At 48.6% G+C, this 14807-nt stretch overlaps 1 protein-coding gene across 2 annotated transcripts in view; it reads right to left on the bottom strand.

Annotated features, from left to right (window-relative positions):
- Positions 1-10275, bottom strand: part of GPSM1 (G protein signaling modulator 1) — a 58028-nt gene extending 47753 nt beyond the window's left edge. Inside the window, exon 1 of one of the 2 annotated variants that reach the window (XM_065035607.1) lies at positions 10108-10275. In XM_065035607.1, coding sequence (XP_064891679.1) covers positions 10108-10163 — 56 coding nt within the window. In that variant the 5' untranslated portion in view covers positions 10164-10275. Of the gene's footprint in view, positions 1-3101; positions 3185-10107 lie in introns of those variants that run through there. The other variant, XM_021280017.2, reaches the window with a different exon arrangement.
- Between the last annotated feature and the right edge of the window lie 4532 nt (positions 10276-14807).

Genomic DNA, 14807 nt, shown 5'->3' with positions numbered 1-14807 from the left:
ATCACAAAATCTTGAGTTAGTCCATAAAATGACTTGCCTTTAAGTGAATTGCAAAACTTATTATGAAAAAATTAACAAAATCATGGTCTTTTATGTGTTTCTTGGAATTGAGCCATTGGTAAGGGGAATAAATGGATGAAGCACCCGATTTTTAAGCTTTTCCATGCCAAAAAGCTTCACGTTTCCTCACAAAGTGGGGTAAAGGTTCACAGCACATCCAGCTCCAGCAGAATATCCCAGACTCATTCACCGCTCCCCTCCTCCCTTACACTGGTGGAAGGGGGGAGGATACAGCATTGGGGTTAAACACGTACTCAAATCAAGGGAGTTCATTTATCCTGACTACTGCATAATACATGTCTGCAGAAAAATATCTGCATAGATAGTTCCTGCATAGAGACATCCTCACCCAGCAGTGAGAGACACAACAGCAGGCTGCACCGAGAAACACGCTGCGGGAGCACGGGCAGCAGCGGCAGGGAGGACGAGACAGGTGGAAGCAGCCCCTTACCTTCACCCGTAAGGGCGGTGGGAGCTGCTGACACGCAGGAACGACACCGCTTCCCACATGGATTGCGTGCCGGAGTAGCCTGCCTGTTTCAATCCAGGGCATCATGGAGCGGCTGCATTTGTGCTGCACAAACAGCCTCTCTGAGCCTTTCAGGAGCAGTTACATCCTCCAACACACGACTTTAATTGGGAAAATTTGTTTTAATTTTAATTCCAGTCACATGTTTCAAGCTGTTACTTTTCTCTCCTCTGTGTGTGCATATAGATAGATAGATTTTCACGTCTCCTGTCTGCGTGCCATGTTAGCCTTCAGGCAACCAGCTCCCAGAGCCGTGCAGCCTTGGCAAATGACTCAGTTCTCACTTGGAGCCAGGTCTGTGCAGCACCTCCTTCCCTAAGGCTGCTGTTAGCCCAGCCACCCTGCCCTCTGCACATGGGCTCGGAGCATCACCAAGCACAGCTGGAGCCTGACCCTGCTTCAGCAAACCCCAAACAATCCCTTGAAATCACACCGATCATACGCTCACCTAAGGTCACTCAGAGAGGTTTCCATCACTGAAGAATGTAGTTCTGCTCAGTGGTGGGGAGCCAAAGGCTTTCTCTGTTCACCCTTCATCCTTGTGTCACTGCATATTTGGCTTTAAATCAGCATCAGGGTGAGTCGTGGATGCTGTGGTGGTGACCAGTCCGGTCACAGCGAGCACAGGTGTAACAGAGACACCTGCTCCTGCCAACGTGCTCATCAGCCCCACAGCAAGACAGAGCCAAGCACCCGGCCCCGCTGCTCCTTCCTGGGGACACAAGGCACAGCAGGACACCTCTGTGCGAGTCCAGGGTCTCCGGAGCCCATGCGGCTTTCACAGGTTTTCTGTTTTCACTGCTGATCTCTCACAGAGCTCTCTGCAAAATGCGCAGTCAATGGCATGACTGATGACAACTCTGCCAAAAATACTAATGCCAAAGAATGGCTTCATTGAAGGAAATGTACATTTTGCAGAATGAGTTTTCATTTTCTTCCAGAACAGTAGAGGAGAAAGTGGCTATTTTCAACCATTTCGTTGTTAACTCTGTAGACACCTGAACACAATGTCAACGCTCCCTGTCGAACAGGATCTCCTGGTATTTGCTGGCACACTCCAGCTGTTTGCACTCCCGGCGGTGCACGCGAAAGCGATGAACGCAGATAACACAACAGCCTCCCTTTCTCCAGGGCCTTCACCCAGGAAAGCACCAAACCACAGACTTCAAGCGCCCAACGAGCTCATACTTGCAGTTTCCTGGATTACAGCCCGGATGGAAGCAATTGATACAAGAGCTGGCCAAGGGCTACAGCCTTAACATTCTGGGTGTGTTGCAGTGAACTCATATGTTTTATTATTTAGACCAGTGCAGGAGCCCAGACGCTCGGCTGAACTCGGAGGCCAGGAAATGCCTCAAGGCACATGTGGAGCCTCACAATTCCAAGACATTCGTCTACATGTATGTATATAAGTCCCAGTTCGCTCGCCACAAGATGCTGGCCCAAGCAAGCTACTCCTTGCTGAAATCAGAAGGCCTTATTTGTCAGAAAGGAAAGAGAAACACATGTTGCTTATGATGTGAGACATTTTCATCTGTTTAGTCACTGGTGGTTTATATTCCTGCCTTCGTGCTGCAGAAAGCTTGGCCAGTAAACAAGTCAGATCTGATGGCCTCTGTGTTTTGGAGCAAGGTACAATCCCCAATGCCATTTTCTCCATACAAACTGGTAAAAGAGGGGCTGTTTTCTGATGCCATATCAGCTGTGCTATGATTACAAGAGCACAGCTGGACTACAGTAGCGACAGGACCCTGCCCAAAGCACTGGCATCCGCTGCCCATCCCCAAAGCTTCTGCCCAACTGCAGGAACTGAGATGTGCATTTTTCTCTTTCCATCTCTCACGATTCTCCACAGACAACCACCCCCCACGGCAGGGACCCAGGAACTCCACTCAATTCTTATGCGATGTAGGCAGGCAATTTTCTGACAAGAACCATTTTTCTCTGTGTCCCTCTCTCCCTTTTTGAATTAACTGCTCTCTCTTCAAAACCTGAGAGACAGATAACTATGTAGAGTCACAGGTGCCTGACCACTCTATCAACTCAGGGCTATTCTTGTATTTAAAAGCCAATACCTGGATTTGGGCTCTTCATGATGAGCAGACCCCGTGGCCACCCAGGCTGCTGCTTTTCCTCTCCTGGGGGATGTGGTTTGCAGTGTTCCCGCCATGTTTGCAAGGTATTTAATTCACCAGCTGGTAACTTCCTTCTAAACAACCTTTTGCTCCCTCCCACATTAAGCAGAACAGCAGAACCATTGTAATATTGTGCCACGCATGTGTTGCGCTGCCCCGTCTAGTTCAACAAAAGCCAAACCCAAGGTCTCCAATGCACGATTAACCTCACTGCGCTGCGGGTAAAGAAGTGCTGAAGGGAGGAGTGGGAGTCAGGACATGCAGCTCGCAGCATTGCCATCTATATTCTCTTTCACCCTGAAGACTGTACAATTTCCCACCCTTGAAAAGAACCACAACATTTCCCAGAAAGGCTGCAATAAAATATTGATGTTTACCAAGCACTCTCAAACCCTGGAACGGATATAACGCTTCCAGGACCCGCTCAGTCTGGCACAGCGGCACGGGACACCAGGCAGTGCTGTAACACAAACCATGAATAACAGTAATTAACAAGTAGCCCCAGAGAGATGAATATTAATCAGTAATTTCCAGCTCTCCTCAGCTATGAATGGATACTCCACAGATGGAGCACAGAAAAAACAACCTCAACTCTGCAGCGGGAATCACAGGAAAAACCTGCTCCACAGCTAATTTGGACTCAAGCTGCTCCAAGCCAGAGCACAGGAAATCGTAGCAATTTACACCAAAGTGCACAGGGAGGTACCACCAGCCAAGGCCCAGGGTGCTGCATGGGGCAAACAGTCACAAAAGGCACCTGCTGGGACACCCACCAAAAAGCAAATACAGCCCAGTGATCTGCAGTATCACAGGAGTGCCAAGAAAGTCATGGAAACGCATAACCTGGCAAAGCCATTTTGTACAGCAAACCCCTCCGTTCTGCCCGTCAACATGCACAGCTGTCATTTCATAGGGAGAAACACCACTGCACACACAGACCAGTTGCCTGTCCCAGCAGCACACTGGAGCTTCCCCTGGGAACCCACACAACTATGAATTATTGGTGTTCTCACAACACTTAGAAGCTCCACAGCAAAGCTGGTCTCGCTGTGCCGAGTCTGCTGCCACCCTACAGCAAAAGTCATTCCTCCACAGGCTGGACAGGGCAGGCACGCACAAGCGAGGCTGCAAATCAAATCACTTGCCCCAGGTCGCATCACGGATCAGCAGCCGGACTCGTGTCCAGGAACAGGGATCAGAGGGGCGATGATCTGCTTTTGCAAGAGTCATCTGGGTCTGCTCCCCGACAGCCAGAGCGTGGGAGGGACACGGAGCTGGACCCCCAGGGCAGGGGATCCTGTCACACAGCGTGTGTTCAAAGCTGCGTCCCAGGAGCATCATGCAAGCGTCACCTTCTGCAGCTCAGAGAGCAAACTGCATATATCAACTCACGACACTAAGTTTTAGCCATGCATTTTTAAAAGCGGCTTCCAAGACAAAACATCTGCTCTCAGGAGGAGCCAGGGCTCAGCATGAAATGGCTTCTACAGTGAATTAAGTTGTTAGTGTAATATAGGTGTTTTTCCCATTTTAAATCCATTTTCTTAATATTTCTCCTGCAGCAGCTGGAGGAAAGATGTACCAGCCCCCAGCTCCCAGAGGAGAGCCCCTCTGGCTGCTCCAGAGGGTATAAATGTCAAGGGTAAAGTATGAGGGGAAACAAGACACTCCAACTTCCTTCATTCAAAATTCCTTCAGGTTTAGCAGCTGCACAGAGCTAGTGACTCGCAGCAGAAGGCAAAGCTTCTTTAGATATATCATTTCTAATCTCAGAGTCAGAAAGGAAAGACTTGTGGTTCCAGTGCCTGTCATCCTTGAGCAAAATCCTCTTGTTGAAAGAAAACTGGGAATAGCAGAAGATTTTTAAACTATTTATTTCTACCCTGAAGGTTGTGATCAGAGAGTAGCACAGCCTTCCAAGTTAGAATTCATTCAGGAGCTGTGTTGCTCCTCCAACATCGAAGCCTTTGCAGAGGGATCTTTTGATTGCCATTCCTTATTCCAGTGGGAGCAATCAGGTATCAACGAGATTCCTCAGCACATGCTTGTTTCCCCTTCCCCAGGCCTCCGTGGACCAGGGATCCTTTGGGCACTTGCAGGATCAGACCATTACACCCATTTGAGGTTCAGCCGCCCACTTTGAGGGCTCTCAGCCCAACCCCTCAGATTCCATTCTAAAAAGAGCCTGTATTTGCTCCACTCCTGGTAGGAGCAGAGGCCACAGTTATTGCCCTTGCCAGCCCTGTCACTCCATTCTAGGAGATGTTAAGTCAGTTAAGTAGAGGGTTATACTACAAATTGCTCATTTAATATTGCCCTTGAAACTGCATTGTAATGATAATTTTTCGCTTCCTTCCCTGGGCAGTTGCACAATTGCTGGGCATTGTTCAGAGAGCTGCTGCCTCCCAGCCACAGGCAGCTGCTGTCCCTGTCCCCATCCCTGTCCCCGAGTGCTGGCAGGACTGGTACCTTTCTAGCTGAGTAGTTTTTGGTTGGTTGGTTTTGGTTTTTTTTTTTTACACGCTTGTCAGCTTACTACATTAAATGATAGATACTCACAACTCTGGATGCAAGCCTTCCAACAAGATTATTCCTATTTTCATCAGCTTTCAGTGGGGAAAAAAATCCCATTTAGACCAGTTAAAAAGTCATATCTGTCAAAGAACATTTAATTAAAAGAATCTTTAGGGAGGGAGCAGCTCAGTCAATGGAAAGCTTTCCCACTGACAATATAAATAGCCCAGGCCCAGGATTCAACAGCCCCACTTTGTGGTCAGGCTGTGGATGCCCAGATGCATGGCTGTGCTTGGCATGTTTTCTATAACAGAAGTGGCTTTGAATTCTGGAAGCTGGGCTGCTGATCAAAGTGATACGCAGTGCAGGATTGGGGCTGTGGAGGGTGGAACTAGGTATACTTGATCAGCAACTTGGAGACAAAACTGCTCTTAAAGCAGAACAAGAGTTCAATAGATATATCCCTCCACTTCAAGAAACTTGCTGCTGGTGGCTCCTTGCAGCATAAGAGCTGATGGGGTTCAAACCTGCTCTTCAAGCAAGGCTGAATGCAAGTGTGGACATCACCTGAAAGTCTGCTGGGCACAAATGCCTTATCCAATGCAAAGTATCTCAGGATAAGGAATTTTGAGGGACAGCTCTCACCCCAAAGCACAACGAGCAGGTCTGGCACAACTTGAGTCAGTGAAATACAAGTCAGCACAGGGGGAGAAAAAACCCCCACACAAACAGTGTATCAACTCCAGGTGATTTACACCTGCACATACAAGTCAAATTAACACCCTGAAGGCAACAACTGTTTGTATTGCAGCAGCAGCACCCAGAGGTCAGAAATAAGATGAAGATGGCTCTGTGCCAGGCACTGTACGGGTCCAAAGCACATCCCCTACCTGCTTAACATCAGACACCAAAGGGAAAAGGAAAGAGCTGCTCCCGCTGCATCCCACAAGGTGAAACACGGAAGAGTCAAAAAGGATGCCCCAGCTCCTGGGGAAACCTGCAGCAAAGGCAGACGCTGATTCCCAGGCCAAGGTCTGAGCAGCCACCGTCCCCTCTCCCGGCTGCGGTGGAGACTCCATGTTCCGCTTGGCTCCGCGTCCCAATGACCACATTACTCGCAAATGCTGAAACTACGAGCGAGTTGTTCAAAATGTCCCAAAACAGATGTCAACAAAACCAAGACTGCGTGCTAAGCTATCATATAATTTTTTGCTCAAGCCACCTATTATGCAGCACAGCTATTTTAGAAATGTTTGGCCTGTTTTTCACATCCTTCAGTCTAACGGACACTGACTGCATAGGCCTACGAAAGAAAAATTGTGATATTTTAGAAACTTCTACAACAGCATTCTCAGATTTAATAATCAAGCAATTTCAGGTTTGATCTATGGAGTAGAGAGAGACAAAAAGGGGTCACTCCTGGATTTCTGGCAGTGCAGAACACCACATTTTCACTGTGATGCCAACTAGCCCCTGCTTCCAAACCCGCCCATCCAGGACAGACCATCTCCAGTCACAGCACTCGTGACACTGTGGCATTTTCAGCAGGAAAATCTGTACCTGAAGACAAGAGGAGGACAGCTGTGACAATTTGGAACATCAGAATAGGGACACAGGGGAAATGTGCCAGGAAGTCAAAGACACAAACAGCAGGTGAAAGAGCCTGCAAGCTCAAACAGGTTAAAAAAATATATATAAAAATATCACATAAACATTATATTTTCTATGTAGGTCCTGCTTATGTAATAGAAGTCACCTGCACTGACTCCACATGTTTTTAGAAGGCAAAAATATGAAAGGAGCTACTTCCCGTCCACCCACCAAGAGCTGCCCGCAGCACCAGCACCCCAGGCCAGTCCTGCCAGCTCCTCACTCCTTATACCAAGAGTTTGGAGGAACCTTCACCAAGTTCAAGGCGATCCCTTCACCCGAGCCCCTTCCAGTCCCACAGAACCAGCTAATCGCACTCTGCCACCCTCCCATGAGCCAACTCTCCATAGCCCGAGGCTCAGAGGATTTGGTAGCAAGGCACAAAGCTCCCTGTCACCACACTGCTGCTCAAATCCAGCCCAGCAGTTATCACCACAAGGCTTATTCACTTGAGTGTTCGGTAAAATTCTTAATGAACACCAAAACGAGCACTGCTGGTACTGCTAATTTTCATGTCCGTGCATAGGCAGATAGAAAACATCACCTTCCTAGGAGGTGGTATTTAATTGTATCTTAAAAGAAAGCAATGTGTAACTTTCTTTTTTCCTTTTCAATGAACAAAAGGCAACACTGCTTCCAACATTATATAAAGTCCAGACTGTACGTTTTGAAACTACTTTGCAAGTACAAGCACCTGGAAAATAACTGGAATATTTCATGGTGTTGTGATCCCTTGGAACATCCCAATGCTGGACCTTCTTCCCAATTTGCTTTGCAAACACTGGTTTATCCTGTCTTAACCCCCACACTGAGCTACCAGCTCTCTCACTGCCGTGCATGTCAGAAGGCCAACAATTCTTCCATCCCAGTTTTCCCATCAGAGTAAGAGAAAGTTGCCTTCTCCACAAAGACCTGTGGAGCTCAGAGCGCTCTAATTGCCTGATGCACATTCAGGTCAGGTACCCACTGTAGTGACATTAATGAGCAAGACTGAGACTGTTTATGCCACAATCAAGAGAAGTTAGTAAACATTACAAAAGCCAACAGCTCTGTTGAAAGTATGAGGCGCTGCAAGAGAACACAGAGCACGGGAAGGGAAAGGGAGGTCCAGGGGGAGGAACAAGATGTGCTTTTAGCCAAGTTTTCATGTCAGATTTATACATTTCTAGTCTGATTGCAGCACTATAGACCTGCTGCGAGCAGGTGTTTCACAGCTTCCACAGCCCACATTCTGTCCAACAGAAGTCCTCAGAGGTTACACACAGCTGAACTGGATGGACTCAAATTAGTACCAGATCAAAACCCCCTGGGAAGTAAAGCATTAACTTAGGCTCACGTAATCCTTGCTCAGCTCAGGTTTGCAGAGCATTGTCACAGAGTTCAACGCTTCCCCAAGCCCCACCAGAGATCCTGCGTTCAACACCAGGCACTGGTCACCACGGATGTGCCGACCCTACAGAGACTCACGACTGCTCAACTGCTTCCAGAGCTTTGGACTTCCAATGAGCCTCCCCTTGAGACTCACAGTTCTGCCGTAGCAACAGCATTGAAATAAAAGGCATCAGAAAGGTTAGCAAGAGCTGATGTAACGAGCAGCACAGGGCTTCTTCTCCAAAACTGCACACAGTGTGTTATTGCTGCAGCAGAGATACTCCTGACTTTGGTCTCTAAATAGAAGAGTTTGGCCCCATCAGCACGTGGATTGTCAGCTGCGAGCACAACAGAACAGATGCCTTTGTTTAAGAGGGGCTGAATTTAGGGAAATATCAAGGGGTATAGTGAAATGAACAAACACTTTTCATTTCTTTGTGACACACTTCCTTCCACCCCATCCCTCTTCCTAGAAAGAATTCACCACCCCCAGACAAGGGATCTTGCACTCCCTGTGTGCACAGGCACCTTCTACAGGTCTTACACCTGAGTTACTGCTCCTAGCCAAAATAATAATAATAACAGTACAGTAGGAAGGCTGACACCAGTCATCATGGCTTTACCACCCAAACGGTCACCGGAGGTTTCACCTGTCACCCTAGATATTCCTACTGCATGGAGTTTGGAGTAATTTATGTCAGGCTAGAAGTTTCTACGCTGCAATACAAACTAAGAAGCTTGAAGTTACAATCCAGTTAATAGTTCAGTAAAGAAAGAGAGTCTCCACGGATGTGCACAGCCAAGGCCTGAAGAACACCACAGGGAATTTTAACAGCACACACCACCCAGACCAAGCCATGGGAGAAGCGCATTCACTAAAAAGTTTTCCAGAAAAACAAAAGAGGAAGAAAGAAAAACGTGATCAAAAGCCAAGCCAGTGTTTTTCTCAGCAGCTCCACCAGGTTAGGCAGACCAATGGTTTTAACTCTGCATTCTCTTTTCATTTTCCCAGGAGCTGCTATACAATACAATAAAAACAAGAAACACCTGCTGTCCTAATGAACCAATACTCATTAAACTAGACAACCCACTAGCTGCCATGCTAATTATTGCAATGCATGCCAAGAGAACTGATGAAAAGCTACTACACTGCATGTACTTCAAGTCGGTTTTTTCTCTCTCTAGTCCAGATACTGCATTACCTCTACTTCTGGCTGCTAGAGGAGAAACAGAACACAATGAGGATGAACAGCATAAACAACAATGCTCCAAGCAATGCCGTAAGGCCCCAAATTGACTCCAGTTTAGACTTTTTTATTTTTGATCTAAATGAAGAGAACAGGCGAGATATGGTATTTTCATTAACACCAGACAGCCTGAAGCTATTTTTTTCCCAGCCTTGTGTGAATTTCTGTAGCGCCCAATTTTAAAGCCGAGACTTGAAGTCTCTGCAGTGCGATCATGAGCCTCCCATGCAAACGCCCGGCACAGACCAGGTTTCACCATCAGCCTCCTTAAGAGCAGGAGCTGATCGGTCCGGGCCAGTGCCAAGGAAAACCACAGTTTCCCTCCCAGCAACCTCAGCACCCACCACCCTCCGCACGAACAGGAGCTGCCCCATGGAGGCAAAACCGCGTCCCTCCCCTCCGCCTTGGCGGGTCCCCAGCCGTGCAACAGCTTCTCCCTTCCCCTGGCCGGGCGCTCCCGCCCCTCCCCGCAAACCCCGCGCCCGCCACCCCCGCTCCCTCCGGCCACCGAGCGGCCCCGGGGCTCCGCGGGACGCGCTGCCCGCGGCGGGGGCGCCGCTCCGGGAGGGGCCGGGGCCGGTTCCCCCGTGGCCCCGCTCACCTCGAGTAGAGCCGGCGGGCGGCGGAGCCGGGGCTGTCCCCGCCGGGACACGCCATGGGCGCCGGCCCCGCCGAGCCGCCCGCCGCGGCTGCAGCCCGGCACCGGGCAGCGGAGTATGGCAGCGGCGGGAAGTGATGCACCGAGCAAAGAAACTCGCGGGGAGGCCCCTCCTCCGGCTGATGTCAGCCCGCGGCGAGCAGCAGCCCTTCCTCCTCCGCCCGGCCCGCCGTGCTCGGCGCTGCCGCCCGCCCCGGGGCCGCGGCGGGACGGGGAGAGCGGGGCTGAGCAGCCTCCGGGCTGGCTTTGCCATCACTGTGCAGGGGAGCATCGGAGCAGCCCTTGCAACAGAGTGGGCTACAGGGCACACTTGTACCCCGTGCTTGACATCGCATATCAGTCCCTTCCAATCCCTAACACTGTGTGATTAGTGTCTCCACACTCACCTCCAGAGCTACCACAGCAGGGAAAGACAGAAACACAGCAATCGCGTACACACAACAAGGTACAGACACCATACCTGCATAGTAACACGAAGGCAGTAGCATAGCATTGCTGATTTCTGACCCACACCGTATGTAGCCACTTAATTTCATGATAAGAAGTCTCTAGTTTTGTTTAGCCAAAGCTCTTTTGTCCTAGAGAGTAAACGCCCACACCTGGAGGCAGTCAGGGTGAGCAGCACGGCTGGCACAGCTGTGTCTGCCTCACCTGAGTCACCAGGGGAAGCCACAGAGGCCCGTGCTCTCCTGGTAAGTCTGCACAGGCTGGCTTAGCTACAAAACAAAGCCTGGCTTTGGTAGTGAGGAATTCACCAGGAAAAGGGATGTTTCCCTCTGGCCCACAGCAATTTGCTTTCTGTTAACTGTGAACTTTGGGGCCTTCACTACTTATTGTCAGACACATTTAGAGATGCATCGAGGTCATCTTCAAACACCACACCCAGCTCCCTCTGTTTTCCAAGGCTGGAGATGTTTCTGTAAAAGTTAGTGAGCCAGTCGCTCAGCAGAAGCCTGTCTGTAAATTAGTGCCATTTATCCAGCAATACTAAATTAAACATCGTTATTGTCACAGATATCCCGAAGGAGCACAGATATAAACTGTGGCTTTCAGCAGATTCTAGCAGCTTGCTCTGCAAACATGAGAGCCCTGTGATCAGAGGGAATTCAGAGCCATGCCTTACTTACTGGACTGTCTCACCCTGGGGACCTGCACAAAACCCCCTCTCAAGAGCAAGCAGAGATCCTGCTCAGGAAAACACATCATCAATAACACCCCACTAGCAAACCACAAAAGCCTCTTTCCCAAGAGCTAATTGATTGGGCATTTAAATCCAAAACAAAACCCCATAAACAAAGCTGCATCTGTGTCTTAGCTTAGGAATTGTCTCAATTCTGTAGATAAACCACAGCAGAGAAAGCTGAAACTGTTCTGCTGAGAGCTGCTTCCTCACCCAGCGAGGTACACTGGTGTCCGGGGTACATGCCATGACACCCCAAAATAGGAACCGCATTGTGCCCTCAAGCAATCAGCTCCAATAGCGCCGCTGGAGGGACTGCAGGCGAACCCATGGGGCAGGCTGGGACACTCCTCACACCAGTCAGGTTTAACTGAGAACAGCAAACACCCTGGTGCAACCAGCTGCTCACAAGGACGTGGAGATGAGTAACTGCGCAGCCCTAAGAGATTTTGGTATTTCCAGGGGGTGCGCCCATCTGTGCCTCCACGCTAATCCCTTTTCAAGTCAAGAATACTAGTGCAAAAGATGGAAACCAGCTGCTGTTGCCGCTCTCTACAGCCCTTCTCAACCGCAGGAGACGGAGGGGGCTTGGCTGCCCTCGGCCCAGCGTTTAATGAATATGGGCAGATGGAGGAACTGGCCTTTAGAGAAACAATGCTGGAAAGGGGAGCAAAAGAAAGGCGGGTGGAGGCCAGCTTCCAATCTGGGCTCTGGCCAGACATACAGTATTCCACAGAGCTCTGGGCAGATGGGTCACCCAGACTTTAATGACACAGGAATCACTGGGTCAAATTCCATGGCCTGGGTTATGCAGGACGTCAGACTAAGATGAGCATAATGGTCCCCTTTGGCCTTAAAATCCATGAATTTTCAATGCACAATTTATCATCTGACAAACTCAGCTTCTTTTTCTTCTGTAGAAGTGGTAAACAGGTCACAATAGATTTGAATTCATTAGATGAAATAATTCAATTACTTTGCTGTGGGTTGGGTTTGGTTAACCCTACATATTCATGCCAAGAAGCTCCCTGCAAGTACTTGGACCTAAGCCACAATTCAGATCCATTTGTCAGCTGCAATGAAACCTCAGCTGCAATGAAACAGGAAAATTACAAGAGTACAGAGAAAAAGAAACCCCAATAGCTTAAAAATGCCACTAATTCATCTGGTGACTTGTGTCCATAGGATGTCACATGTTGGGAAGGACGTGGAACAATTATTAATAGAAAGACTCCAGATGAATGTGACAAGTGTGACCTATGAGGAAAAGGTAAAGAAATTGATTTGTTCCTTTCAGATAAGATCAAGAGGAGGTGGAGTAGTAATCTTTAAACATGAAAAGGGCTGCTGCAAAGAGCAGCATAAAGGAGAAATGGATCATGGAAAAGGGGGTAGGATACAAAATCTTCGGTCTAGAATCCATCACAGGAGATGCAGGGGTCACATTGGTTAGTCAGACATTACCTATCTCTGCACCTCCAAAAGCTTTTTGTTTCTGCAGTCTTAAGGCACCACTGATTCCTAATAAAGAGCAAGACTTGTCAAATTACCTACATCATCCTCTTCCTCTCAGTTACTCAAGGTCTCTGTGTCTATATCACAACGCTAAGACACAGGACTGCAGGATCCTTCAAACTTCTTGAGCAGTTTTTAATATTTCTTTTAAAAATTGATGTCCAAATCTATCACGACACAACACGAAAGAGCTCTAACTATTGTCACACTTCACACCGCTTGGAAGGGACAACCATGAAAGCAACAAGGCACAGAAAGCTGAAGGGAAGACAGCAAGACAGGAACACAGAGTTGTGATGGTCAACCAGCAAATCTGGCCAGTCATTTAAGGATTGCTAGGACTTGGGAACATTCCTCTGCTGCCTCCATGTCTTCATCATCCAGACACACGGAGTCAGGCACTCCCTCCAAAACACAAAGACATCTCTTAATTAGCAGGGAAGCTTTCCTGCGGCTCACAACATGGGTTGCTGGTGGCCTCTGCTGGGGTTTGTGTGCAAAAGGAGCACTGCGGTTCAGATTCCCGAAGCTGACAGACCCCAGCTGAAATCTCTGCTGAACTGGCACTGTAATTGTCAGCTCTTACTGACAACAACTGTAAGTAAATACCATCACCGTGCACCGTGTTTTTGCAAAGTGATTACAAAATAATGTCTACCTAGCCCTCCTGGGGAAGGAATAAGAATTAATGTCTGAAGATCTTAAATGTATTACTGAGCTGTGAGCAAAGTAGTTCGAATAAGCCTGAAAACAGCGTGAAGATGGGTAAGAGAGGAGTTAGCATTGTTTAAAGAAAAGAAGGGAATAATAGAAATGCCCCTGGAGGGTGCAAAGGCTGGTGTGCAAATTGGGGCCACACACAGCCTGTCTGAACCAGGAACGTTTGCTTTGGGATTTTCATTAAACATAATTACATGAGTTTCAACAACGGTCTCCTCAGAACAGCCCAGAGCCATCCAGGAAGCTTGGGAGAGGACGCGGACGGGTTTCAGCAGGAGCACTTGGCCGTTCCTGTTATTTAAAACAACATTAAACGAACCTGCTGGGGAGACTGGCCCAGCTTGCCCTGGCGCTGCAGCCCAGCGCTGCCCTGGCGCAGGGTGCTGAGTCTCTGCAGACACCCTCGTCTTCCTCCTTTCCTGCAATCCCACTGGTGTGGTCGGTGTTTCAGCTCAGCTTTGCCACAAATTCTTGAGAGCCAGTCTGACCGATGGACCTGGAGGGAAATCTGGAGCTGACTGTGATATCCAAGAGAGATGATACTGGATAAGCAGCTGGGGGGATGTGAACAGCTTTGGCGTTATTAATTGCCTCTCACGTGCCCCCAGGCAGCTCCGTGATGTTTGCAGCAAGCTGGACATGCTCGAGCAACACATGGATTTCTGCTGCCTTTTCATGTCTTGGTAAATTCCCATCGCTTCTCACTGCTTCAGGGCACGTGTGCTCCTGTTCCTGCAGAATTTAACAGCCTGCAAGGTGCTGACTCCAAGAGGTGTTCTTAGGTCTCCTACCAAAGCTCCAGGAGGGGATGGGAGTCTCCCTTGTGCTTCAGCAGAAATGTTCTGGCCTTTTTGTGGGCTTGGAAGACTCGAGTGGCAGTAACAGAGAGCTTTTCTTGGAGGCATTTTATCAAAGCTTTATTGCTCAGGCAAATACCCCAGAGCTCCGAGTCATGATCAGCTCATATTTACAATGATGGCAATGGGTTTGTTTAACCAGCTTCAATTTCCAATAGTCAACAGACGAAAATCTGTTTCTCCTGCTGGAAGTCTGGGAAAACTTCCTGTTAGCATTAACTGACATAAGAAATACTCTTTTGTTGTACTTGAAAGCCTGGGGGAAAAATACACGTTTTCACCTTTGAAGGGGGCTTTATTTCCTTTTAAAATTGTAACTGTTGCTAATGACGTTAATTACAAACAAGCCTGTTTGGGTTTGTTTTCAGAAC

This window comes from Columba livia, chromosome 19 (assembly GCF_036013475.1).
Source record: "Columba livia isolate bColLiv1 breed racing homer chromosome 19, bColLiv1.pat.W.v2, whole genome shotgun sequence".
In the NCBI taxonomy this organism is placed as follows: domain Eukaryota; kingdom Metazoa; phylum Chordata; class Aves; order Columbiformes; family Columbidae; genus Columba; species Columba livia.
The sequence above is the reverse complement of the archived record's forward strand: the minus strand, read 5'-3'. Positions and strand labels throughout refer to the sequence as shown.